This window comes from Strix aluco, chromosome 1, assembly GCF_031877795.1.
Source record: "Strix aluco isolate bStrAlu1 chromosome 1, bStrAlu1.hap1, whole genome shotgun sequence".
In the NCBI taxonomy this organism is placed as follows: Eukaryota; Metazoa; Chordata; class Aves; order Strigiformes; family Strigidae; genus Strix; species Strix aluco.
In genome coordinates, this window is record NC_133931.1 from 109979188 (window position 1) to 110006595 (window position 27408).

Here is a 27408-nt window from a genome sequence, read left to right on the forward strand (position 1 = left end):
CCAGTTATTTTACCAAACAGATTAACATAGATTTGCTAAGAAAAAATTCCTATTGCAACAAACTTGTATCGTAGTGCCTCAGAAAACTCTAATCTACAACTGCTAGCCTGCCTTGTAGGATCAAACACGGTCCACTTGGGAAGTTGTATGTCTGCAAGGCAGGAAATCCATATCCCCATTTCAATGCATTTTCCTAGCTAATCTTGGGCAAGAAACGAAGGTGATCAATCCTGTTCCAACCTGTGGCCTCTTCCACATGCCCCTGGCCACAGGGACCCCATGCCATGCTTGTGGCATCATGTTCATTTCAAAAGCAAGAAACTAAGACATCACGAGAATGGGATTATGAGATTGACTACAGGATAAAGAGAAACTGGGCTGGGAGGATATAAGCCTCTTATCCAAGCACAAATAGCTGAAATAATAGAAAAGGGACTACAGAAAATAACTGATCATGTAAATTGCTTTCTGCAGGAGTACTCTCTCTTGGTAAACTTTGCCCTGGGATGAAAATATAGAAAGGATTGGAAAATGCACTTCGAAGGAAAGAAATAATCCTCTAGAGAGATGGACTAGATGACTTATTACTGCAGGTCTCTGTCTTAAACTTAGATCTCACACTTCCTTGATGCAGTGAAAGCCCCTTTATGAGAAGTTTTTCTTTGCAGCTTCATGGATTTTGCTACAGTAAACAAAACAAAACAAAATAATTGGTACATATTGTATTAGGCTTGCTAGAAGTCATCAAGGTCTCCAAAGAGAATACTGCATCTTTCCCATCTGTGCTAGCCAAAGAACAGTGCAGCTGTCCACTGCCATCAGAAAACAAACAGGAAGGAAGAAAATCAGTTTCTTCCACTGCTCAGAGAGTGCCTGAAGAGCTTTTGCTGGTCTGTGTCTAACAGGCACTGCCAGAGAAGTGGCTTTTAATAGGCTGAGGTGTGTGGGTCCTGTTTTATCCACAAAAAAGCACATTAGATGAGTAGCTGATGATCCTGGCAGATACTTCACCATGCTGTGCTGTCTGGGCTTTTCTATATTGCTGAGTGACAGCAGTGACAATGTGCTGCCACAGGGATACAATTTGCTTTAACTGCTTTCTTTTATGCATGACAGCACTCACTGATGGGGCATGTTTTCTGCTCTGGACCCTGTTGTTTTAGAAAAGCCTACTTAGCTGGCTCCTAGGAGATCCCTCTTCTACAGGGAAGCACCCTCAGGTGATATAGGTCCCTTGTAGCTGCCCTCAACTGTCCTTCCCATCCTCCTTCTCCTGCACATGAGAGGATGATACACATCTGCAGTTCTCTGAAGGGTCCTGTGGGTTTACAAAGAAACAAGTGCTCATGAGAGCAGCTCCTGAACTGCTCTGCTCTATGAACCTCCCCCTTGCAAGGGTGATCCATCTTTAATTCCAGCCTACTAGGATTTGTCATGTGTGGTCTTGGCAGATGAGAATGTATGGCCTTGGTTGTTGCTCAGTGTGAAAGTTCATTTAAACTTCAGGCACAGGAAAAGATCAGGGGTTTGAAAATCAAACTCACTTGTTTTGTTGGCAGTGTATGGCCAAGACAGATCCCCACTACAGGAGAAGCCATGTAGGTGAGCTCATATGAGACCTTCTGCGATTAAACAAGACCAGTAGCTGAGGACATCACTTTGGAGATGGCTTAACCCTGCCATTGAACTTGTGCAGGTGCAAGTTCAGTCTTGCTCCTACCAAAATGAAACACAGAATTATTTTCAATCTGCTAAGAAACAACCTTAGACTTTTCAGTGGATTTTCAGCCTATATTCAGCACAGTGCTGAGCAAGGTGCCAAATGCCCTCTGTCTGGGTGACACCAGTGAGAGTGCTGGGCAGCAAATGTATTGCTGAATGAATTCACAGGAGTGCAGGAGGACTGCATGGCTGAACACTGTTTGACTGAATGACAAGTGGAAGGTTAAATACATAAAGATTTAGATCCCTCCATTTTTGGCAAATCAAGGTAAATACAAGAATGGAAGGGAAATGAGGGAGTAGTTACACGCTTTTGCTCCAAAAGTATTTTAACTTCAGCAACAGAGTTTGCAGACGTATTTTTGAAGAGGGTTTGATGAAAAGGCGTCATCTGAAATTAAGCTGTCTGGTTTTGTCTTGTGTTGGCCAAAACAAAAGGAGGCGATGCAGCTGAGTTGTTCAGACTGCAGCCCACCATGGCAACATATGTGGCTCTCAGCATCTACCAGCAGCCCCTGCCTAGGGCTCTTTGGGAAGGAGGGGTCTTTCCAACAGCCTGCTTTCTCCCCATGCCTGATGAGCCAGGAATTTGCTTTACAGCTTCATGCCTCTGTACTCTTCACTTGCTGCGGCCACAGGATTGGTGCAGCACTTTGCACAATGCCAGGCTTTCTACCTGTGTGCTGCAGTTTTGCTCAGGGTGGGGCTGAAACATCCTTGGCTCTCCTCTCACCTGGTGAAGGTTGCCTGGTTATAAAGGTTGGCCACCACTGGCCTGGAGCATGGAGTACCAGACTGATACCAAGAACGATTTTCTGGACACCTGGCTGGGTTTGGCAAGTCATGGACAATGCTCTTAGTCATATGATTTAGTTTTTGGGAGCCCTGCAAGGAGCAGGGAGTTGGACTCGATGATCCTTATGGGTCCCCTTCCAACTTGAGATATTCTATGATTCTATGTTCGTTATTTGGCCTGCATCAGTAAGTGCCCTGACTTTAATCTAGCTGCAAGATACTAAACCCAAGCTGGCTTAGGCTTCAATAGGCACTGCCAGAGATGGTTCAGTTCTTCAGCATCTCCTGGGATGCCAGACTGTCTCCATTGTCTACAGTCATCCTAGGAAAACTCATCCAGCTTAAGCACCTCAGGGAGGCACCTGACATTAGGCTGGATGAATCTGAACGTTTCTGTTTTACAATGGCAGAACCAGAGTCACTAGCTCTGGAGAGACATTAAAAGTGACAAAGCTTATGAAACCACTCTGTATTGTCATTAGGGTAAACGCTTAACATCATTATGCTAAAGGAATGCGGGTGTCTTTGAGTGTATCTGTTGTTTGATTCCTAACCTCAAAGACCAAAAAGGTGACCTGCTTTCATAGTCTGGCTGCTTGGTGTCACTGGAAAACAGATTTCTCTTTAAGGGGATCCATATGGACATACAAATCTGCCATTGCTTTTGAAAACTGAATTAGTCTTTAGTTTGCTTTTACTTAAACTGAAAGTATTGCTTTAGCAACCAGGGCAACTGGATATTATTAGTAACCTTTTACAGGAAATGTGGTGTGTCATGGGTTGAGCATATATTTTTCTGGAAAATGCAGTGTACAGTGAAATGGGGGGAATAAGTAAACATAAAGTGCTTATACAGCAGTTCACTCTACTTGAATGCCCAGCAATACAACTCTGAGGTTACCTGCTCATAAAGGAAGGAGGGAACGATATTTGAGATTTATTTTTGGCTAAAAGCATGAAGTGCAAATAGCTCTTTGTGCAAAATGTCAGCTGCATTTCTGGGAAGTAAACAGCACTGCCTTAATAATCCATTGTAAATAACAACACTAGAATGTTACCACCTATTATATACACCTGCAGGATGTATCTGGTTAAACTTATGTAACTGTAGTTTGACGTCTGAAATAAATATGGAAAAGTAAAACAAAGCATTTCAAACAAGTTATTCTGTGAACTGCAGAATTAATGAAGTATAGGATAAAATTCAGCTTCAGATAACAAAGTCTGAGTGCCTACATGGAAGTATTCACGTATGGACAAGATGTTTGAGCTACCACTACAGTCTGCAGAGATCTAGGACTTGACTCAGTTTTGTGTAGCACCACTGGGGATACTGTAAGGTATCCATCCTTAGATGAGGATAGATACCTTACAGATGTCTCATAACAGTGTGTGCTATTGGCCAGTTGACTCAGGATGACTTGGACATGCTAGGGTCAGTTGGCACTAGATGACTACATATTGACAGATACGTGCAGGTCTAACATGGTCACCTGTATTTTGTCAGCCTCTGTTGTCTACATTACGCATTTCTTTAAATAGAAATGGGGCTTAAATGCCCCATTAGATCTTCAAGATTTGGCGTCTGAGTCTGGAGACAGCTGCCATCCTTGAAGAGTGATTCAGCTCCCTAAGCAGTACCCGTCTGTTGCCTGCTGCACCACCCTGTCATGGCCTGGTTGGATGATAGCTGGAGCTTTAGGAGGACACACATGTCCTGTAGGTGTAGTATAGATGTCTCAGATAACCTCAAACAACAGTAGACACCTCTGTTAAGGTAACTGAATTGAACCTATAATGTACAGAAGATATTTATTCTGGATTTCTTTATCCCCTCCGTTCCTCCAGCTCCTTCCCATGTCCCTAGGTTGCCAATGGGAAGGAGACACATGCTGTGACTTGTTCCAAGCTCTATCTGCACTGGTGGCATGGACAGTGTCTCTTCTCTACATACATGCTTATTTTCAGCACACTTGTAGTAATGTTATCTCTGGGACCCCATCCTTCTATCAAACTTTGTTGAGAATGGCTAAAGTCATTCTATCAGTGACCCCTTCACTGATGGGTTCCCAGCACTTGGGAGTACTCTGGTTTTCAGTACTCTGGTTTTCAACTACCTATCAGACAACATCACTTGCAATACCTTCAAGTGGGATATGAAATGGAAGATTGATTCATACCAGACCACCACAATGATTAAGAAGACACCCACACAAACTGTCAGTGACACTCCAGTATGATGGACCAGCTAAGAAACAATTAGCTTTAATCTCACTTTGCTTTAGAGCAGGGTAGTGCTCAGAGCAGCAATAGTTTATTCAGTAGTTCATAATGGACATGGGCATCTGCTGCGCTACCAACTGCTTTCAATTATAATCATGGTGATTGCAAACATTACTGACAGGACACTTCAAATGCAGTTTCACCAAAGTGATTAAGACCAGATTTTCAAAATTCCAGCTCATATATTCTGAATATTTGAAATAAGAGGGAACAGGGTGGGGGGATGATAGTAAATTCTTGCAGCTCTATGATAAGGCCCAGTTAAATATAAGTACTTTTTATCCTCTTTATTTTTGTCTAGCAGACTTTATTAATTTAAAATACTATCAGAAAGACAGAAGCCAGGGGACTTACAGGCATTTCTGGTAACGTTAAGATATCAGAGAAAATATCTTCACAAAGTCCATTTTATTGCTAAAATGGCAGAAGTGCTGCAGCACTGATTTCTCCCTTGCAGTGCCACAGAGCTGGCCCTCACCCACCTTGTACAGGCAGCAGATGAGTTAATACCAGGCAATTTGGTCTTAGTTTATTTTGGGTAAATATATTTTAGCTGATATTGGTTTGAGTCACCTTTGCCCCATTCCTGTCATCCCAAGCATCTGTCTACGGTGTGAGCTTCTTGCCCTTGTCAATCCAGCACAAAAGCTGTAATTCATTCCTTTTCAGACCACAAGCAGGTGTAATGTTCCATACATGGCAACTGGTGATCAGCCTGCAAGACATATTAGTGGGAATAGCCTTCTAGAAACTGGTTTTATTTATGGGATATAATTGTATTTATTTTGGGGGGGGGGGGGGGGAAGTTAAAAAGAGATTTAAATCATCAAATATGTCACCCAAATGTGCAGTTGTGTCCAATCTTGCTGTGCACTGCCAGCAAAGGTTCTGAAGTTGCGGAAACAATTAGGAAGCCAACTTACAGTCTCCAGTTCAGTTTGGATCTTCTCATACACCTGTGAAATTCTTCCAGTAGTTTTTTTCCTGACTGGTAGCAGCATTTCCAGGACCAAGCCTGCTTTGGGGATGAGACCTGCTAAGATTTGGCCACATTAATCCTGGTTGTGATGGCTTGTTTTTGCCTGGTGGAAAAAGGTTTTGAAGCTATATGACCTCTTAAGTGTTTATTTACAGTCACAATAGATCTTCATGGCCCAAAGGATGTTTAAATCAAGACTGTCTGTGAAAATACATACAAATGTTTAGAAATGTTTCCAAATGTACTATTTGGTTTAAGTGCCATGCATATGTATATTATTATCATAGAATCATAGAATCATAGAATAATTTGCATTGGAAGGAACCTTTAAAGGTCATCTAGTCCAATCCCCCTGCAGTGAGCAGGGACACCTTCAACTAGATTAGGTTGCTCAGAGCCCCATACAACCTGACTTTGAACACTTTCAGAGATGGGGCATTGATAACCTCTCTGGGCAACCTGTTCTAGTATTTCACCACCCTCATCATAAAATATGTCTTCCTTACATCTAGTCTGAATCTCCCCTCTTTTAGTTTAAAACCATTACCCCTTGTCCTATCACAACAGGCCCTACTAAAAAGTCCATCTCCCTCTTTAAGTATTGAAAGGTCTCCCCAGAGCCTTCACTTCTCCAGGATGAACAACCCCAACTCTCACCCTTTCCTCATAGGAGACATGTTCCATCCCTCTGATCATTTTTGTGGGCCTCCTCTGGACCCACTCCAGCAGGTCCATGTCTTTCTTGTGCTAAGGACTCCAAAGCTGGATACAATATTCCAGGTGGGGTCTCATCAGAGCAGAGAAGGAGAATCACCCCCCTCAACCTGCTGGCCACACTTCTCTTGATGCAGCCCAGGATATGGTTGGCTTTCTGGGCTGCGAGCTCACACTGTCAGCTCATGTCCAGCTTTTCATCCACCAGTACCCCCAAGTCCTTCTTTGCAGGTCTACTCTCAATCCCTTCATCTCCCAGCCTGTATTGATACTGGGGGTTGCCCCAGTCCATGGGCAGGACCCTGCACTTGGCCTTGTTTAACCTCATGAGGTTCACATGGACCCACTTCTCAAGCTTGTCCAGGTCCCTATATATTATATACTATGAAATATAAATAACAATATTCACACTGAGTAAAAAACAAAAAGGTCCTGAAAACATTCTTCCCATAGTGTTTTTCTGCATGTAAGCAGTACCTTTCTGGATGTCAGTTAGTGTTGCAATTAGTGATTTTCTCCAAGATGGAATACTGGCAATTACAGGAAAATCATTATACCACCACTTATGAGAATATTTACACTGTGTAACTTCCAATGAAAGTTTTATCCCATATTCTGTTTCTGAGCTTTATCTTTTCTTTTCTGTGTTTTGGGGTATTGGTCAGGGAAAGGGAATGTCAGAGTGTGTTACTGTTCATGCTATACCTCTGCACATGAAATTAATGTGTTTGGAAATGTCTGCAGACCTCCTTTTCCTACTGAAACCACTTATAGTTAGCGGTAGTTCCATGAACGCTGGTGGTGTTATGATGGCATAGATGAGAGGAAACTCAGACCCTCCTGCTTCCAAGACCAAACATTCACCCTCCACATTTAAGGGTCATTGATTTCCTTTTAACTTTATTCATTTCAGGTACTCAACCTGTTCCTGGCCTTGCTGCTAAGCTCCTTCAGCGCTGACAACCTCTCAGCACCAGACGAGGATGGGGAGATGAACAACCTGCAGCTTGCTTTTGCTCGAATAAACAGGGGTCTTCAGTACGTGAAACACACAACATGGGATTTTTGCTGCAATGTCCTCCGGCACCCCAAGACAACGGCTGAAAAGAAGGCCATGATGAAACTTGCTGCCCAGAATACAGGTGCCCTTAACAATTGTGTGAACAGTCACACAACTGCTGAGCTTGGCAAAGACATGGAGAATCACAAAGAGAACCACACTGAGGATGGAATGAATAAAAATGGGGAGAAACACCTGGGAATTACAGACAATGATGATTTTATGACCAATCCTGACCTGTCCATCTGTGTTCCTATTGCTGTGGGAGAGTCGGATATCGAGGAGGAAGATGAGGAGCAGAGCACCTTTACAGAAATGGAGCAGGTAGGCAACTAAAATGTTTGCTAGTTGTAGCTTATTAAGATGGCATTTGTTTCCACCCTTGACCTAGATCCATGGCTCATGATGCAAATGTCCTATGGCCTAATCCTGCCTTTGATATGTTGTTAACTTCAGAAGAAGTTACAGGTGCATATCCAAGAGCAAAATTCAGTCTCCAACAAGAGGCATTCCCTTTCTTTGTATTCTTTGAGCTTGACTAGATTAATTCTTCTAACCAGAGCAATTAAACACTTTCTCACACAGGAGACTGTTTTTTTTTTTTCTTTCAGCTGAATAAAATATTACAGAACAAATCTTAGGTCCTCTGACTGTGACAGGGGATTTCTCAGTGTGCAAAAGTAAGCAATGGCTTGGTTTGTTTTGTGTAGCAAGAATTGAAGACCAGGTAGTTCTCTTAAAAGTACGATGAGGCAAAGGCTGATATGACAAGGCACCAGAGAAAGAAAGAAGATATGTAATCATATGTATTCAGACACGAAAAATAGTTATTTGCCTGTTCTTTGGTGTGACATGTCAGATTTTTGTTTTCCCCAGAGCACTCAGTAGTAAAGGCTGAAAAATTGTGTGTGGTTTAAAGTGTTGGTATAAAATGGAGAAGAAGTCTTCGTAAGAACTCTTTTCTTTCTCTCTTTCTCCCCCACTTCCCTTTCTACCAGCTTTATCTCTTGGCTCCACACACCATATCTAGTTAATGTTTTCCAGACCCTCCAGCCTTGATTCAGCATCCTCTGATGCTGGCTGAGACCTGCGGAGTTCAGCAGGCACTGGATCAAAGTTCCTGTTTCAGATCCAGCTGTCACAAGGGATCCCTGATCTCTCGGTTGAGGGGAAGAAAGTTTTGAAGCAAAACTGTCCTTAGAGAAGGGCTGTCCTAAAAAAGCCCTGAGGAAGGACTCTGTGCCAGAAGGTGGGCACAAATTTGCTGCTAAATGTTAATTCCTGCTGCTCCATTGAGGAAATCTTTTCCATGTTAGTGCATCTGCTCACCACCACATTGATCATCTCCGTGGGGAGCTAAATGGCAAGGGGTTAGAAAACTTTATAATCATGCCCACTGTCCAAATAGACATCTAGGTAACAAAAAAAGAAGTCTGAATTTTTTGGTAAACACTTTTAGGGACTTTTTTATATCTTTTTTAGGGAATACTTTTATTGAAATGACCTGTGGATCAGTGTGGGTGGCATGGATAATATCTGTTTTTTTCTTTGAAGTCCTTCTCTATTCCCAGCATTGTATCAGTTAAACCTACAAGAAAAATACACTTGAAAAGAAATATGAACATAGTAGATGAGTTTCTTAGTATCAGCCAATCTGCAAATACTGACTAGTATAAATGCATTTAATAGTGTATAAATATGTTTAATTCTGGAGTTTTGGGTTTTGTCTTTTTTTTCTTTTTGGCCTTTAAAGATATCCACACCTTTCTGCTACATCCGACAGAGGGTCACCATCTTAAAAACTCTCAGATTTTTCCCTCACAGTGCAAAGAAAAATTTTGTTGAAACTTTTCACATAAGTGCCCATGAGGTCTGGAAGTGTGTGTGTGTGTATGCAGACACGTGTTCACAATTGCAAGCTACACTGCTGCATAGAGCATGGAGGCTTTGGGATTTTTATGTCTTACTGTACCTTAAAAGTATAGAAATGTGGATTTCTATTTAGCTGTACAATGTGTCCATGTAGGTGCTGGTGTGTGTAATAGTAGACAGAACAGGTAGCCATCCATTTTAAGCTCTACAGCAACTGAATGTTGAATTAGACCTTTAGTGAGATCTATCAGAGTCATGAGGGAGAGAACTGATGTAGAAAAATAGGCATTTTAGTGAAATGGAACATTATGAAAAAAATTTGATTTGAAAATATTAAGAAAACTTCTTCAAATTGTTTTGATAATATTGAAACATTATCTTATGTAATATAAACATCAAGGATTCAGAGTGAAACAAAACAGGAGGAAACAAAACCCCGTAGGAGAAGCAAACCAAAATACTGTTTTCACACTATCTCTTTTCATGAAATTTTCGATAAACATTAGAATAACATTGTCACATTGCCACAAGATATTTGGATTACAGTGAAATAATACAGTTCACTGCTAGCATGTGTATTAAATAGGAGGCATGGAGTTGAGAAATATATTAATTAGCTTTGTCACTAGTATTTTCCACGGTTTAACAAACAGCTGCTGCAGGTCACTGCTGCTCCCCTGTGTATAGCCCTGATCAATGGTTTTCAACCTTTGTCTGCAGGCCTGCGGGGTCTACTGCTGGAAAGGTCCAAACAAGAAGTGAGTTCATATATCCAGCAAACAATTTTATCAAATTTCTAGAGAGGAAAATGTGTACATGCAAGGGGGTTCCAAGTCAAAGACTCAAAATACATTGGCATAATAAAAAAACAAAAATAAGAAGAAGCTCAACAGGAGAAATTATAATTGTGTGATGAGCTTTGCATTTTCTTTTCTATAAAACCATAATAAATTTGCACAGCTGTAAATGTCTCTGTAAGGAGCAGAGCCATGAGAAAGCAGATCCCAAATCATTCAAAGATCTGTAAGTTTTAATGGTGCTCATTCCGAAGACATAAGATATGGACCCACAAAAAAACTCTTGATCAACACATGGGTTACTGCAGAAGAAATTATTGCACCTGGAGATCATTATGAAATCCCAGTTCCCTGGATATAGAGTTGTGGGCATTACAGCATGATAACCTTTGTATCAAGGGCATCCCTGTGGGACTCTGGGGAATAAACTTCTCACTCACTCACAGAAACTTTAATCCTGCAAGCCCAACCTCCATGCGGGTCTTTACCTCCTTGCCTCCAGGATAGCCATGATAACCATGGCAGAGCTCATAAAGGAAGAAAAATGTAAACAAGAGCAAAATTTACATGATTGCACTAAAAGGGCATAATTATGGTGAAGTATCTTTTTGTGTGGAGGCCATCATACAGAAACAAAACAAGAACTACCATGAGTATGCTAAACATTCAAATCTATTCTAACTTTCTCTTAATTATAATCTGTATTTTTACATATTTAAATATTTTAGTATGTACAAAGAGAATGTGTATGCATATTTACTTCTCAGGAGAAGGCAATATACCCTGCTCGCATTTAAAGTTGTTGGTTGACCTGGAATTTAGCAGCCCTTTGGCAACATTCCCAGAACCTGCTTTTCTCCTCATGCATGTAGATTTTGGTGCAATAGCATGGAAGAGGAGGTAAAAGGAGATGCATAAAAAGGGAGTATATGTACATATGCCTCTCAAGTGCATGGCTAGGTAAATCTAAATAATCCTTACACATCCTTTGCACTTTCTCTGTCAGTTGAAGATCCTGGACCATATTCTATTCACCATGTGCTCATATCAGTCCAGACTCATCCGTCATGATGGAGAGGCTAAGGGAAGGCTGGTCTCAGGCATAGTTGTTGATCCCAATTGGGTATTTTAGGGTGATGATCAGCTCAGTTTACAGCTCCTGTACCAATGCCGGACTCTTCCCAGAAAGTCAGAAAACTACTCTAAGCCGTTGTGGCTATGAGAAATGGGCCCCACAGTGTTACACTGACCAGTTTGAAATTTCAGATGATGAGAAACCCTTCTGTGACTGCACATTTTCCTCTGAGTAATAGAAATGTCTAAGTTTAAATTTCAGCTGCCATTTCTATTATCAAAGCTTACACTGGCAGCAGCCGTCTTCCTGAAAGCTACCAATTTGTGGCACTGTCATTGAGAGGGAGCGAGCCCATCTGATAACTTCTAAATCTTCTTTGATTACTGAGATGCAAGTGAGATGCTTTGCCAGCTTGGAGAGCCAGGAGACACATGCCTGGAGCCCACATATATGGTGAAAGGATCAGAAAGAAAAGCTGAACAATAAAAGTCAGCACAGCTGCAAGAATCTGGCAGAAGAGGAGTGAGGCTGAGAAAAGACTGCCTTGAACTTAATTAATTTGTCATTATTGTGTGAAACCTGTGTTGATGCTGGTCACTGAAACATTTTAGCTTATGTCTTTATCTAACTTCCCTCTCCCTGCTCACAGTGCTGGGGAAGTCTCTCCCCGTCAGTCCACAAGATTTCTTCAGGATTTGATAAGTTTAGCCTCATAATGAGAACAAGAATAACTGTCTTCCATTTTTCCTCTGCCTTTGAGATGTATAATTTAACATGTATAATGGGTTGTCCTAGCAGGAAAACAGCTCCCAAAAGCTCAGCAGCAACCACAGTAACATGCTGGCTGCATCTCCTCAAGTTTCTTTTGGGTTTTCATTTTGGTTTCCTAGATGATTAAAATATGGAAAATATTTTCTTGAACCTCTGTAGAGTGTCTTGTAATTGCTTATAAAGACCATCTTTTCACATGTGACACCAGCTTTCAGTCTCCTGAAGACTGAATATGAAGAACCATATTATGGGGACAGTAAGGTGATAGGACAATTTGGTGTGCACAGTCCAGTCCAGTTGACACAGTGGATTCTACCAGAACTTACCTGCAATTTAACTACATTGAATGTTTCAGACCTCAGAGGGGTTTGTACCATTTACATTAGATATATAAATCCAAAGCTTAAACCTTCACAATTCCTACTTTAGTATTGCTTAACCTCCAAGGTGCCCACAGCTGTTACCCAGAACAGTGTGTTCCTTTTTCACAGTGACATCACTTTGTGATTCAGAGGAATCCTGTGATTAATGGACTAAGAAGAGGTTCCAGATGAGTAACACTGAGTGTCCTGATTCAGTCTCCAAACTACAGTGTCCTGCACTTACACTGTTGAACTCTGTCTTGTTTCTATTACCCCAGACCTCAGTGATGTCCAGGTCTTTCTGCGTGCTACCTGGATCCTTTTCTGCATTGATGAGTTCCTACAGTCAGCACAATTTATTAGTACAAATGAAGAAAATGGCTCTACCCTCTCCTTGTTGTTTGAGTCAGCCCACCAGGGTTGTTACTGCTTTCTTCTCTCTCTTAAATTTAATTACTGCATGTGCTGCCTTACTCAAACTACTGCCCTCAACTTGATCTGTCTGTGGCATGCCATTGAGAAGAAAATCCACACTGTGGTGGCTAGTGGTTCTTAGCCACATCTCACATTCATCCCCTCTGCTGTGGCAAAGCCAGGCACGGCTGCTGCTTTCCGGCAGGGATAACACCTTTGTATTTTCACATGCAGCAGAGTGCCGAGCCAGCAGCACTTGCCTGCTTGTCTTCAGAAAATGCCATTATTGATTTGTTCCGACGGAGTGGCTAATTGGGTCATATGGAAAGTGCTGGCTGCCTGCTGCCGGGACGGAGCACTTTGCAGCTTCTTACCCTTTCCTTGACAGCAGGCGTGCATGCCGTGGGAGCTGCCTCTCAGTGCACAACGACCAGGTCCCAGCTCCCGCCATAGCTAATTCGTGCAATCCTGAGACTGCAAAGCAGGCGGAGGGCTGGCCCATCCTCTTGCCTGAGGCTCACTCCTGGCTGCGGAAATCCTTACATAGCAAATAGTTGTTGCTGTGCCTTCTAGGGCTCACCTTTCCATGACCTGATAGGGAGTGCTGCCTGCGGGAAGGAGACAGTCTTTCATTGTCTCTCGGGCTTTCCCAGTTTCCCACCTGCACAGATGTGCTTCTCGGTGTGCTTTTCCTAGACCCCTCCAAGGCAGAGCAGCGCCTCTGCTGTGATTTTCAAGAGGTTTGGGTCTTGGTTTGCACAGAAGACCCAGGAGTGTACCTTGCCTGGATTTTGCACACTGAATGAGTATTCAGAGCATGCCTTGCTTTCTCAATCATATTCACAATTCTTTCTTGATTGGCAGTTCTCCCTCGTGTATACCCTTGTCTGGGCTCCACCAAACACATCTCCCAGGAAAACCAGGTTTCCAGACTTTAGATGAGTAACTGCCTCTGTACACATCAACGACAGAGCTGGCTGCCACCACAGTCACTATTCAATGATGCAGCTTCTATATTGCCCTGAACTGGATTAAAACCCCGAGCTTTTATTCTCTTCTTCCCCATCTATAGTTCAGAATTACTGACTCATTTTATTTCATTTAACGAGGTGAATCTGTTTCTGATGGCCTTTTTTTCATCTTTCTATCAGTAAGCGGTTCATAATTTTGAGGTCAGAGAGGACCATTAGGATCAACATGGTTTAGCTTTCTCATAATACTGAGTCAAAGACTTCAACCACTGATTTCTGCACAGAGCCTGTAAGTTTATTTTAGCTGTGATACATGATTTGTAAGACAGAAAAAGAATGAAATGTCTCAGGTAACAGCGAGTTCACCATCTGCATCTGGACCCACATCTGTTTCCTTTGTATACAGTGGAAATTTTACTGTCCAATTTCTGTGCATTACAGACCTGTTCCTAAACCTGAAGTGACTCTGTAAAAGTCAATAGAATTATTCCAGGTTGACATAAGTGTAGCTGAAATTATTGAAAATTGCTATAAAAATGCCAGTGCATAAAGATTTTGATATAAAATTGTTTGTGACAATGTCTTATGCTCCTAATAATTCTAACATCCATAAATCAGAGATACAATGAAGTCGTGTTTATTTGACAGGGTACATTAATTTCAGCCTTTTACTGCAGGAAATATACTTTGTTGTCAGGAACCATAATGCCCTTTCAAACAATATTTATATTCCATCTGTTTTCAGTTCCAGACTGTGGGTCACGTTCACGTTTAGTGCAACTGGATAAAATACCTTTGAATTCTGTTGGTAACTCCCCAGTTCTTACTGCCAGGAGAATGAGCTCACGTGTATACATGCATGCAGCATGCAATAAATCTTACAGCATTCTTCTTGTCATCTTTATTTGGGTCAATATTTTTCTGATCATTAAGTAAGATAGCAGGGTTTTTTCATTATTATTACACACACAGTTTACCTGGACTTTCGCTTTTTAAACTGTATGTTTTGCTTTGCCTTTCTTGAAAACTGCATAGAACTCAATTACTTGCTAATTATTTTTAGCAATAAAATACAACATTTCTGTATTTATATTCTTCAGAAGAATAGCAGCAAGGCCATTAGAAAAAGAAAAAGGACTGTAAATCACAGCAGCAGATTTAAGGCACCTATGTCCTCATCTTTGCTTTACATATAGAAAGACATTTGTGTTTATTTTGTTTCAGGACGATGGGGCAGAAGAAGATGAGTCTATGTCAGATCTCTGCTGATGTGATAAGAGCAGTCACACTACGAATAAAGGTTTTAGGGTACTTATTCAGTATGCGGTGGCAGGGAAATGTATTTGTCCACAGCATAACGCCTAAGGTGCAGGAAACACAGGGAGCTGATGGAGGAGAGAAAGAGAGGAGAGAAAAAAATAAAAAAGCCTGGCATTGAAAGAGGCGATATCAGGCGTAGCGGACTTGACAACATACATTTGGACAAGTGCCCAGACTGTGGACTACGTGTCAGTCACAGTCTACTGGGTGCCATTTCCCAGTATCCATATCCCTCCCTGGAGCAAAATGCTGCCCAGAAATGAGCATTTCTCACTGTTTCTCCCTTTGATAAAGAAAATGCCGACATACAACATTTTGGACAAAAAGAACAGCAGCCAGTTCCCCAACAGCTCCTGTGCCAAGTGAGACAGTGCATGCATGTGTCAGGGGCTTGAAATTACTCCCATTAATTGTGGTCCAAAATAACATAATTTAAAATAATGGTTATTTGTTGCTATTGCCAGAAATAATATAAGACTTCCTTAATGATCTAAATATTAATGGCTTGTTTGGGTGAAAGGTTGCAGGTTATTTCAGGCACTCTCACTCACTGCATTTTGAGGCAAACTTCCAAAATTTAAACTTCCATCAGAGGAGCCCATTAGTCTGAGTTCTTCATATTATACTGTGGAGAGATCCCAATTACCAAAAGAAACATAAAAAGTAGAGTGTGATTAAACTTCAAAACGCAATTTAGCAGAAGGTATTAGCTTGAACTCTGAACAATGAACACTTATGAAACACTTTCACTGCCTATTTAAGCCTATTGAATTGATAACAGGCTAAATTAACTTTGGCAGTCCATCTTTTTGCCAAGTTCTCCCACTTAGACTAATTTTAAGAGTCAACCTTGGAATAATGAATCTATGTTTTATTATGGGCAGTGTGTTGCCCAGTGTGGGAAAAGATCTTAGGCCAGCAAGGCAGAAGCCATTAGAAATAACGTGCCTTGCTCCTCCATGGCCAGAGTTCAAATGCTTAAAATGTTCTGGATTAATCAGAGAAGGAGCACTGCTAAACTGATGTTTCTCTCCTTGAGGGATGATGTTTGGCAAAGCATCCAGTGATTGTGCAGAGACCAGCAGTTAGTGGCTGTGATGTTGTTTGTCTGGCAAGTTTTAGTTCACCTTTATTCAAAATGAAAAAAAATCCCAGCGCAGTCTGGTTCCAGGGGAGTTTTTGCTGTTAACATCCTTTGATGAGCAGCTGCATTTTCTGGCCAGACTTAGCCTTAGCCATTCTGAATTTTAAGGGCCAGATTCTGGTATTTTTATCCAGCTAAGTACTCACAGGTACATTATTTTTTTAGAACAAATACTACAGTTTTCTTCCGAATACCTCATGACTATCTGGGGGGAAAAATATGTTTCTTAAGTCCACCAGGAGGACAAGTTCTGTGTTGAGCTACATAGGTGTAACTTCAAACATTAATGGCCTTAACTCTGACAGGTGACAGCAGACTTGGAGACTCCCTTGGGGCCTGTGGACATCCAAGTTGGGGGCATAATTTCACCTACACAGAAGCTGGGCAACAGGTCTATGCTGTTTCTGAACTTGGAGTCTATTGTGTTTAACCTGTTTTGCCCATGTTGCTCTTCTGCATGCATGTGTTAGTGATTTGGGTTTTAATAAATGGGACCCTTATAAAGGCTGGGTCATCAAGAAAAAAAAAAAAAACCCAGATGGATTCACGTGGCAAATATGAGCAGCACATTCTAATTCTGATGTTTTACTAGTCCCTTTGCCCCAGACTGTTGCTGGCTTTTGCATAGATGAATGGCAAGTGAAAAGACTGAGAGAGGTAGATAAGGGCTGAAAAAATGAACAAAAATCAATCTACTAAACTAGCCTAATGTCTGGTTGTTTCTGCTGAAGTGGACTGATGGACCAGGTAGCATAGGATGGAGAGTGGGGATGACCAGTCTCAAATAATCGAATGTTCTGCTTTGAGTGAGTGGTGGGGGTGTTTTCAAGCAGGGAAGGGAGATACAGTGGTGGCCCCCTGTGAGAAGCTTCTCAAAGCTCCCTCGACTCCAAGTCGGACCCACTTTTGCACCAAGGTCAGGCCAGCTAGTTGCGCTTCTGTGATAATGTCTTTAAGAAGGGGAACCTGGGAGGAGTGGGTGGAGTTGTGAGAAGAAATTGCGAGGAGAACGTCTGTGTGAACACCGAGATCAGCGGAAGAAAGGAGAAGGCAGAGAGGTGTGCTGGAGCAGAGACTCCCCTGTATCCCAGGGTGAGATAGCAGGGCCACTCACCCTGCCACCCATGGAGGTCACTGGTGGAGCAGATACCGATTTGCAGCCCTGAGTCCCAAGAAGGCTGGGACCCTGCGGGAAGAAGGCCCTGCTGTTGTAATTCAGCGCTGGGAGGATTGCAACATGTGGGGTGACTCACATGCCTGTGGGAGTGACTCATGTCAGAACTGGTTTGTGTGGGACTGTCTCCTGTGAGAGGGGGACTATGCTGGAACAGGGGGGGAATGCCAGAAGTTCTCTGCCCCAAGGTGGAAGCAGCGGTGGGACTGACCACACCCCTCATTCCCTGCCCCGTGTGCCGCTGCAGGGAGGAGGTAGAGATATCAGGAGCAAAGCTGAGCCTGGAAAGAAGGGAGGGGTGGGAGAAGGTGTTTTCCAGATGTGCTAACACTTCTCATAGTCCTACTCTGTCTGTTACTTGTTGTTGGTGGTGGTGTCTGTATTAAATTTTATGTTCTTTTTTTTTTTCCCCTAATGAGTCTGTCTTTTGCCTGTGCCATAATGGATCAGCTCATTCCTCTCTGTCCTTATCTCCATTTTCTGGGTCTTTTGTTTTATTTTTTCCTTCCCAGCGCTGGGGAGAAGGGGGAATGAACAGCTATGTGGTGCTCAGTTGCTCTCTAAGCTCAAACTACGACATCAGGTTTAGACTTTTTCTTTCCTGTTTTCATACCCTCTATGAGGAATTTGAAGGTCTTAAATTATGTACCTGTGTTGCAACCTGAAGCCAGGACTTCACATGCTTTACATCAGTATTGCAAATGCTGTAGTCTGCTAATAAAATGCACTTGTAAAGGAATGTAGTGTAGCACAAGTCCTCTCTCTGTCTTAGCTATAATCCTAGCCTTGTGGTGTGGTCCTGCTGCAGGTTTTCCTCTGATTTCTCATTAAACAGAGTAGTAGTAACTCTGCTTTACAGAAACAATTCTTCAAAGCAGGTTAGAGAGGTTCTTAAATGTGCACACTTAAAATTGACAGCTGCACACCAGTCCTCTTTTATTCCTAGAAGAATAAGTGATATTAATCTTCCCCTTCTCGTATTAAGGAAGCAAGGGGATTTTCCTGATGTATTTGGTGATTTTTCTTCTCCTGCCAAAGTGCAGAAAGATAAATCCACTGATTTTATTGGTGCTACAAGGATTTGCATTTATTTGTGAAAGAGAAGAACCAAGATCATAAACGATCTGTTCTGGTAATAAGAAGCCACAATTTGTTTCCCTGGATTGTGGTTATTTATTTCTCTCCCATTTTAGCTCAGTTTCTTCAAGGCTTTTCAGAAAGACTGAATTCAGCATATCTGAGAGTTGTAAGCCCGACAGCTCGGCAGACTGTAGTCTCCTGTTTACTTTACACATGAAACAGGTGCCACCCAGGCAGTAATGCAAGCTTGCCGTATTTCAGCAGCATTGCAATCTGCTTGCTTCTCCACTTATGCAGAGGTAGGGTATAAACAGTTCAATTTTCATGATCATTTACTTCTTGGCTTCTTTGCAGAGGAAGGGTGCCAGATACTAGACACAAACTGTTGCTGAGAAAGGATGCCAATTGCTACCAGGCACGGTAATTTTATGAAATCCATAGCTGTCTGCAAGGAGGAACACAAACATCAACAATTACTTTACAGAGTAAACAGTCATCTCTTAACTATGTGTGTCACATTGCTGAACTGGGTTTACTATACATAAAAAGCTCCTCAAACTCCTATGATGGTTTTCATATCCGAAAACTAGCTATAGGGAACTTTGCAGGTTAAAATATGTTGTCATCTATTAAAGTACTAATTGCTGCTCTATTGAGCTGCATTTCTCCAGAAGGCTCCATTTCAAGGTGTCAGTCATCTATGAATGACTAATGCAGAGATAATTTTGTTGCCAGTATCCTTGGCTGCTGCTGCTGCTTCCTCTGATGGGCAGTTTCCCCTGGTAAAGCAGAGTCCCACCTATATGACCAAGTGTGTGCAGACTTGTATGTGGGGGACCAGGACAAGCCTCCACTGCTCTGAGTCTACACCTGGAAATGACCTACCTGATCAGCTCGTTCCTGGAAAGTGACCACAGAACCTGGACATCCATGAAAGGGACTAGTGTCTCAAAACTGGTCTTCAAAGAGACAGAGGGATTCATGAGTCTGGTGGGGAGTAGAGAAGATACATAGGGTTGAAGCTTCCCATTGCATTGTGGACTGAGTAAAGGGCAGTTTGCATCTGCACTGTCTCACCAGAGACAGGAGATACCCTGTCCACCTCATAAAATAACTTAAATTGACTTTATCCTGCCACCATTCTTCATTCTTGCTTGCTGACTCTGAAGTGACAGTTGCAAGGGGGAAGGGCTCCAGAGCCAATTCTGACTTCTTGCCTCCCTACCTGCTTGGGAGAGGAAGTTTCCTGCTATCAAAGGCTTTGCACATCTTCTCTCCCAAAACAGCCATGCCCAAGGAATCAGGGAACAAATGTTACAAGCCAGGGTCATGATCTAGGGAGTGAGTGAAGCATCAGGAGAACCCATCTGAACTGATCACCATTTAAAAGGCAGGTCCTGGGATCCTCTTTCTAAATTTATTTGCACAGGATGGAAAAAATGGTATTTCCATGGGGAAGGAATAAAGTGAATCTATGCTGATGACAGGTATTTGTCTTGTTTTGCCAACAGCAAGTCCTCTTTCCAAAGGACCGGCATTTGCACTAATCCCCATTTGAGCCTGAAACAATTAGCCAATCTGTGCTTTTCAGAGGCAGAACACAGTGTGGAGCCTTTGTATTTATTTGTGTCAGCAAACAAGTATGTGGGTCTGTGCACAAACACACTTGAGATGTCACCCAAATTATGCTCTATTTTCAATCTGGTTGCTGTTTTTCTGGTGCTACAACTGGCCTGTAGCATGCAAGGAGACAACTAGATCCATCCTCCTCCATGTGCTAATTGCTGGTATGGTGTTGGCAGATCACCTGTTTTTAGGGCCCAGATCACAGCAGAGGTGAGCAAATTTTAGTTTATGCTGTGAAGGAGCTGAGGTCTGTCCTGGGCTCCCAACCCTCTGTTTGCATGCACAAAGTTTTTGTATTGCTGAATGGTTTTACTTCATAAATTATGAAAACAACTGAATCAATAAATATTAACATAATGTGTATTGCCTTGGCAACATGGCACTTGATACAAAAATTAAAAACAAATTACATAAACCACCCACGGTGGGGAGCTTTACAGGAGATAAACCTGCTGCCATCGCTGCCAGAAGAACAAATCATCTGGAATCAGAACAAAAGCAAACAGTCCAAAGTTAAACAACATAAACCAAAGGCACCTTTCCCCAGACAGGTCTGTACTGATTTTCAGGTGCTGTGTGCTGGAAATGAGACTTGCAGCCCATGAGCATGGCTTACCAGGGCTGCCATCAGTTGCTTGCAAAAACTCAGTTGATTCCCTAGCACTCCTTTTGGGATCAGTCTATACAATCAGATTCTTTTGAAGAGTCTATTCCTCTTAGACATTTGCTCCCACCTTACAAATTTGCAGGACAAGTCTGAAAACACATGGTGAAGCAAATCATTGTCCGAGCACATGTGCATGTTGTCCCCATTGGACAATTTGCCAGGATATATTTCATCAGTTTTAATTAACTCTTCAGATACTTGGTACAAATGTGATTTCTGGGAAGCAGCTGGGTCCACATTTCCTGGAGTTTAGCCTCTAGGAAAGTGTTGCAAAGTCTTGTTACCACACAGAGGGGTTAACAAATAGAGAATTGGTGTAAGTTTGGCATTTGACTCTAGCTTAGTGCAATAATTTGCTTAACAACTTGAGTATTTGTCAGATCAACTGAGTTACATAGTCTGTTCTCATACACTGCATAGTCTCTAAAGAATCTGAGTGCACAACCTTTCTGCATAAATGAACTTGAGATGTCACCTCAGATTGCATTGCACTTTTAACATGAAACAATTGTTTCTGTTGTTTTAGTGCTATAACCAATATCATGCCATTAAGATTACTTGGTACTAAGTTGTATGCACATTGCATTAAAAAAAAAAAAAAAACCAAACTTTTCATGATTGAGTGCCTTAGTTGTGCATAGTATGCCTTCCACATTAGCTTCTCCCCCGAATATTACACTATTTCCAAAGATGCGCCTTAAAGAGTGTTACTTTTTGACAGGGACAGAACTGTAACTCAGTGATTATGGAGCAATCTCTGGCCTGTGAAGATCAGTGATACACTGTGCCTAGAAATTGTATGTAATATATTCTTATTCAGACGGTACAGGCTTGGACGCAAATAATTTAATTTATTAAAGTTAGAATATATTTTAGACCACATGCCCTCTGAAGCAGGAAACAAGTAATTTGATTTTAAATTAATTTGCTAGAAACACAGAACGACATTTGAAATAACGGGTACAAACCTGACAGTCCAAAAGTATTTATATGGAGAGCAATTTGCTTAACCAACAGCTTCCTTTGTGTCATCCGTTCTTTCAGATAGTTATATTTGGAATAAAGTGTTTTTCTGCTCCTGGTACCTCTTGAGGGACTTCCTGTGGTGATGTGGCTTTAGAACTGAGGCAGGTAGGCTGTGGCTCCCTGGGGAAGGGAAACTCGCTTAATACATGAATAACGTCGAATGTCACTCAAGCCGAGGGAAAAAAAAAGGTGGACAAGTGAAAGATAAATAGGTTTAAATAATTACTGTTGAAATCCTGTTATGCTTGTAATTTTTTTCTCAGCATGGAAGTCCTTCTGTAAGCAATTCAGCCCAAGCTTTTGAAACCAGTTAGAGTTTTATTAATATTTTAGTAGCAGCATTAGTAATGGCATGAACAATGGTAGTGCTGTGATGAGCTATGGAGTTTTCAGAGAAATCCCTGTCTTAGGTGAATCAATAAAGCCACACTGATTTACACCAGCAGAGACCCTGGGCCGCCGATGTAGGGACTAACCCTGCAAACATGCTCTCCTCTGCCATTAGTCCTGGGAGTACTTCTGGAGAGCAGCAACAATAAAAATCACCACAGGAAGAAGTGGCTGAATTTAAAGGCATCACTCATACTAGCAAGCAAGGTCTAGTCAGATGTGTTTGCAGAAAAAAAAAATACTGCTGTGATTCCAGAGACCATCCCTTTTTAGGGAAGTACTTAAGGTTGTGCTCTCCTTTCAACCTACAGTTAAGACCCGTTGACATGAGTGGGTGCAAAGTAGTCTTAAGTGTTTTGCTGAACAGGAGCCCCATATTTACATGTTTACCTGCAGTTTTTCCACATCTAGTTTTAGATACCTTTTATCTCTTCCAGTGAACTCTGCATTTTCCTTCCCTTCAATGTGTATATTATCTCCTCTGGGTGAATTTTTTTCCACATTATTTCAAGCAGACTTGTAGCACAGTGTTGGGTATTCCACTCATGCCTTTCTCCAGCTGTAACACTATCACTGCCTGATTGCACGACTTCAGAGTACACCCCTCAGTTATTTGACTGAACTGCAAGCACCTTTCTGTGTGCCTCAGGTCACTGGAGGAAGCTTGTGTCTCAAAACGAGACTCAAAATGGAGATTGCAAGGGAATTTCCTCCTGCCCCAGCAACAACAGCTCAGAAGAAAAGTTGACTTATTTGTATTTCCATTTTCTACAGACAGATATCTTGACATATCCAGTTGCTAAAGTTCAAAAGTTACAGTGTAAGCTCGTGTTATCTTGTTTCTTGCCTTTTTCCTTAATATGTCATCCCCGGACAAGTATAGTCCAGGCTATTTTCTCTTCTAGCTGGGGTATTTTCCTTAAGAAGTAAGCATGCTATCAAAGAAAAAGAAAATAAACCCATCTAGGATTATTTCCAGCAGGAGAAACAGCTGCAGCTGAGGGGGCAGCGATGCCAAAGCCCAGGCGTCCGGAGTCAGAACTCTGAGATTTGTGAAGAGTTAAGTGAGTTGCACGTGGATAAGCAGTTGAAGGCTGAGCCACCACCTCCAATAGGGCAAAAAGAGGTAACAGAAACAACTTTCCTACCTGATACTGCATGCAATTCATTGCACCACCTCTGTAGTGCATGTCACTGATTTATGTGGGGTTTATGGCTTATAAAAATACAACTTGCTCATTAAATGGTAGGAAAGCAATGGTATGTAGTAGGTATTACAGTCTTAGTAAAGAAGAGAGATGATTTGTTATTATAAAAATAATTGGAAAGCTTGAAAAATGTGCATTATAAATTAAGATGGGATTCCAAGAGACTTGGGGAAAAAAGCCCACAAAATCATCTATAATATTACTGTCTTATTTTAGGAGCAAATATGTGTCTGTTTTCCTGCTGAAAAGTAGCTTTAAGAATGGCATCTGATGACTTGGCAGATCTGTACCTCGAGTTCACTGGAGGGCATCTACTATCTGTCACGGATCACCATTTCTTTTCCTGTTAGCACATACACCCAGCAAAGGTGCAACAATTTAAGTAGCTGACATGAAGATACTGACTAAATAGTAAAGCTTGGTATCATTCAATTGATGTTGACCAAAGTGCGGCTCGCTTGTCATTTCTTGATGTGTACATGTTGACGCTTATTTTCAATTTGTAGGATTATGTTGTCCTCATCAACATGAATAACAAAATTACATGTATTTGTACTGTACACTGAGTGACTCCAGGCTTTAAATTCCCTGTATCTTAGCTGCTGACTTGTTCAGGGTTTTTCCCATTCAGATTTAGCATTTTATTGACATAACATTACCTTTATTATTAGAGACTGATGGATTCCTCTCTCTGAAATCAACAACTGGAGATTTTGGGTGATGTCCTGGGAGTTTGGAGAACTCCGTAGCTCCTTGAGATTGGAACCAGTGGTGTTTTTGGGGAACTGAATTAATGAAAGGGAAAGGATGACATAGTTTCAACGTACATCACACCTCTCCCAGTTCTGTTATAAAACTGCTGGCAAGTTTGTGCACAGCAGGAGCAATACCATGGAGAAATCTTGACAGGACAACAGGAAACAGACTCATCTTCTTCAGGCCTGCTGGTTCATATTGTCATTCATATGGGGTGGAATTTACTGAACTAAATGTAGACATCTGCATCTGAACTTCTCATCCAAAGCCCATTTATAGTCAATGAGGATCTGGAGCCAATGTAGTTAGGTAAATGTGTCTCATCTCCAACTGAAATCAACATTTAAATTAGGTCAGATGAATCATGTTCTAAAAGTGACTGTTTCTCTCCATTGACTATAAAGGGAACCCAGGGTAACTAGATGGGTTGTACACTTAGGTGAGCTAAATTCCACTCAGAGTAACCAGAAATCCTCTAGCCATGAAGTATTTCTTTAAGGAGCAATCCTCCTTGCCAGAATACTTCTTGGCATATTGAACTTCATCTTCAGACAGAAAAGGTCTTGAACTTTAGAGGAAGAAGATGACTCAAATATTTGATATCCTGGCCTCAGAATAAAGTGCATATATAGTTACCAAAGAATTTAAAATAATGAGATGAAGCATTATAACTAAGATGAATTAGAAGACTGTGTCAGGAATTTTTCTCTCAGGGGATTAGGTATCCTTCATGTTTAAATGTCTTTCTGGTATATATAAACCCTGTGATCCTAACACGGAGGCTGGAAAACTCTTTCCTTTTTTAGCGCTATAACAAAATGTCGTGACAAATCAGGAACATTCTAGCCTTGATATATTGAGCAACATCATGATAAAGAAATAATCCCCATTTCCTCCCTCAACTTTCAAAGGGTCTTGGGACACAAATGTCACCTTTCTATAGTAGAGTGTAATTGATTCTATTTGTGGCTGCTTAGAAAGAGGTGGAGAAATATGGCAATAATCCAGGGATGACTTGAAATCAAACGGAAGTTCACATGAGGCTACAAATGCCAACATGAAAGAGCAAAGCCCAAAGGATGCTATTTTTGAAGGCCAGATCTTATGTGGACATTACATACTTACAGTCCTCCTATTCAGAAGTAATCTTTGTGCTGGCACACAAGGACATGCTAATCATCTTTTTGATGAATGTCCCAAGAACTTGTGACTAGCCAAATAAAGCCAGCAACTGGGAGGAAGTAACAGATTTGATATGTCCAAAAGACAGAGCTTTGAGTGATTCAGTCACTAACAGGAAGCATTGAATGTGTTCTGAATAAAACACTGTTGATGTCAGTAAAGGATACATTATGTGATTAAAAATTCATCCTATATAAATCATCAGAAAGACACCATAGAAATAAAACCATTGATGCCATGGGTGGATAAGACTTCAGAGAACAAACTGGTTGATTTCTCTGCCAAAGCACTGCCCCATAAAATATTTTGTACAGCTTGGTGGAATCTACCTTTAAATGTATCAGGCAACTTAGATTTCTTCATTTGCCAAAGAGAACAATTCACTTGCTTAGAAAAAATATCATGGCTGAGTATATTGCCATAATAACCAGCCTTTTTTTTTTTCCCTTTCAAAGTATAATTTCACTACTCTTTTTACCAATTTTATCCATCAGTCTCTTTTTATGAATTAATATCTCTTAATTTAATAGACTGTTGTTTATTTCCTTTTGTCTTTGGCTTACCCCCTGAAGTCACATGTCATTGTTCTTTCATTTCATTACTTCTTGTAAATGAGTATCTCTGTGCCCTTTATCTGACTTTTTTTACCTCTTTCTTTGCAACTCCCTCAGTTGTTCTTTCTGGAGTTGTTTTGCCGAGAAGTAAGCACAATATTCCAAATACAACTTCCACAGAACTGTAAGGAGAGGAAATAGTATCTCATTATCTAGACATGATGTTTTCATATAGGTTTTCTGCATTGTTATATCCCACTGCAAAATCACATCTAATTTTTAAATATTACTGCAGGTTTCCAGGATTTCCACTGAAATTTTCCTGGAATTGTCTCGTTTGTACTGTTTTAAGTCAAGTCCCATTTTGCTCTATTCTCTCCGTGTTTCACTTCTATTTTCCTTTCTGCTTCCTCAGTTTCAATACCGTCTCCAATTTAATGTTATCTGCTAACATGAGGATTATATCAGTCAGTACCTCTGCTATATCTTTAGTGAAGACAATGCTGACTCTAATCCCTACAGATCTCCTCTGAAGACAAAGTCTGTGTTATATCTGGGTCCTTAGGATGGCTTTTCTCCAAGCAGCAATGGGTGAATCCAAGCCAATTACAATTTATTTTAAAAGTAGACTTTTCTATAACAGACATCCAGACATTTTCTTAAGGTATATATATATCATATATCAATTTGATAGATTAAGGCTGTGATCTTCAGAGGTGAGGGAGAGAGGAAGGGAGATAAGAGAGAGTTAAGCCTTCAGCAGACATCAACTTTCAATGAGATTTCAGCATCTCACTGCTAAAGGCTTTTTGAAAAACCCATTCAGATCAATTTGCCACTATTATAGAAACAAGCGTGGGTGTGGAAGCCCTGTCCTTAAAACAGCCACTCCACCCAAAAACACATTAAAAACTGCTCTCTGAAGCATGAATTTATGCACTAGTGGGAGGTCTTCCAAAGGGGCTTCTGATGAATCCTGTTGTCTCTGCCTGGTGCACCTCCTCCAATCACTTATTCCAAGAAAGAAAGAGGAGATTCTGTATTTGTCCTTTTTGCCTTCTTTTGGCCTCTTTTCACCTCATCTGTGCACAGTACCCTTAGCATAAGGACCACCTTACTGCCTTTACTATGACATTTCACTCCAAGAAAGCACTATCCTTTTCTCCTCTGAGTCTTTATTTAATCTACTTTAATTACAGGCTACAGCAAGTGTATAGTGATCTGTGATTCCCATGATTATTCCCTTTTCCTCTTTTCTAAGCTCAGTATTGTGTTTACTTATTTCTGCTCTCCTGGGCTGCTTCCAGTTTTACATGAGCATTCACTATTGATTGCTAATGGTGTATTAACTCGGTGTATTGGATCTGTTTATGCCCTAAAATGTGCCTTGTCTGGATCTGCTGATTTGCATATGTTTCAGTCTTTCTAGATATTTCTTTACTTATATTTGTATAAATTCTAACAGG

At 41.3% G+C, this 27408-nt stretch overlaps 1 protein-coding gene across 4 annotated transcripts in view; it reads left to right on the plus strand.

Moving 5' to 3' along the window:
- LOC141925972 (sodium channel protein type 5 subunit alpha-like) overlaps positions 1–27408 on the plus strand; it is a 223740-nt gene that overhangs the window by 140410 nt on the left and 55922 nt on the right. For 2 of the 4 annotated variants that reach the window (XM_074830944.1, XM_074830965.1), the window contains exons 16-17: positions 7407–7877; positions 23222–23368. In XM_074830944.1, coding sequence (XP_074687045.1) covers positions 7407–7877; positions 23222–23368 — 618 coding nt within the window. The remainder of the gene's footprint in view (positions 1–7406; positions 7878–23221; positions 23369–27408) is intronic. The other 2 variants (XM_074830954.1, XM_074830976.1) reach the window with 2 other exon arrangements.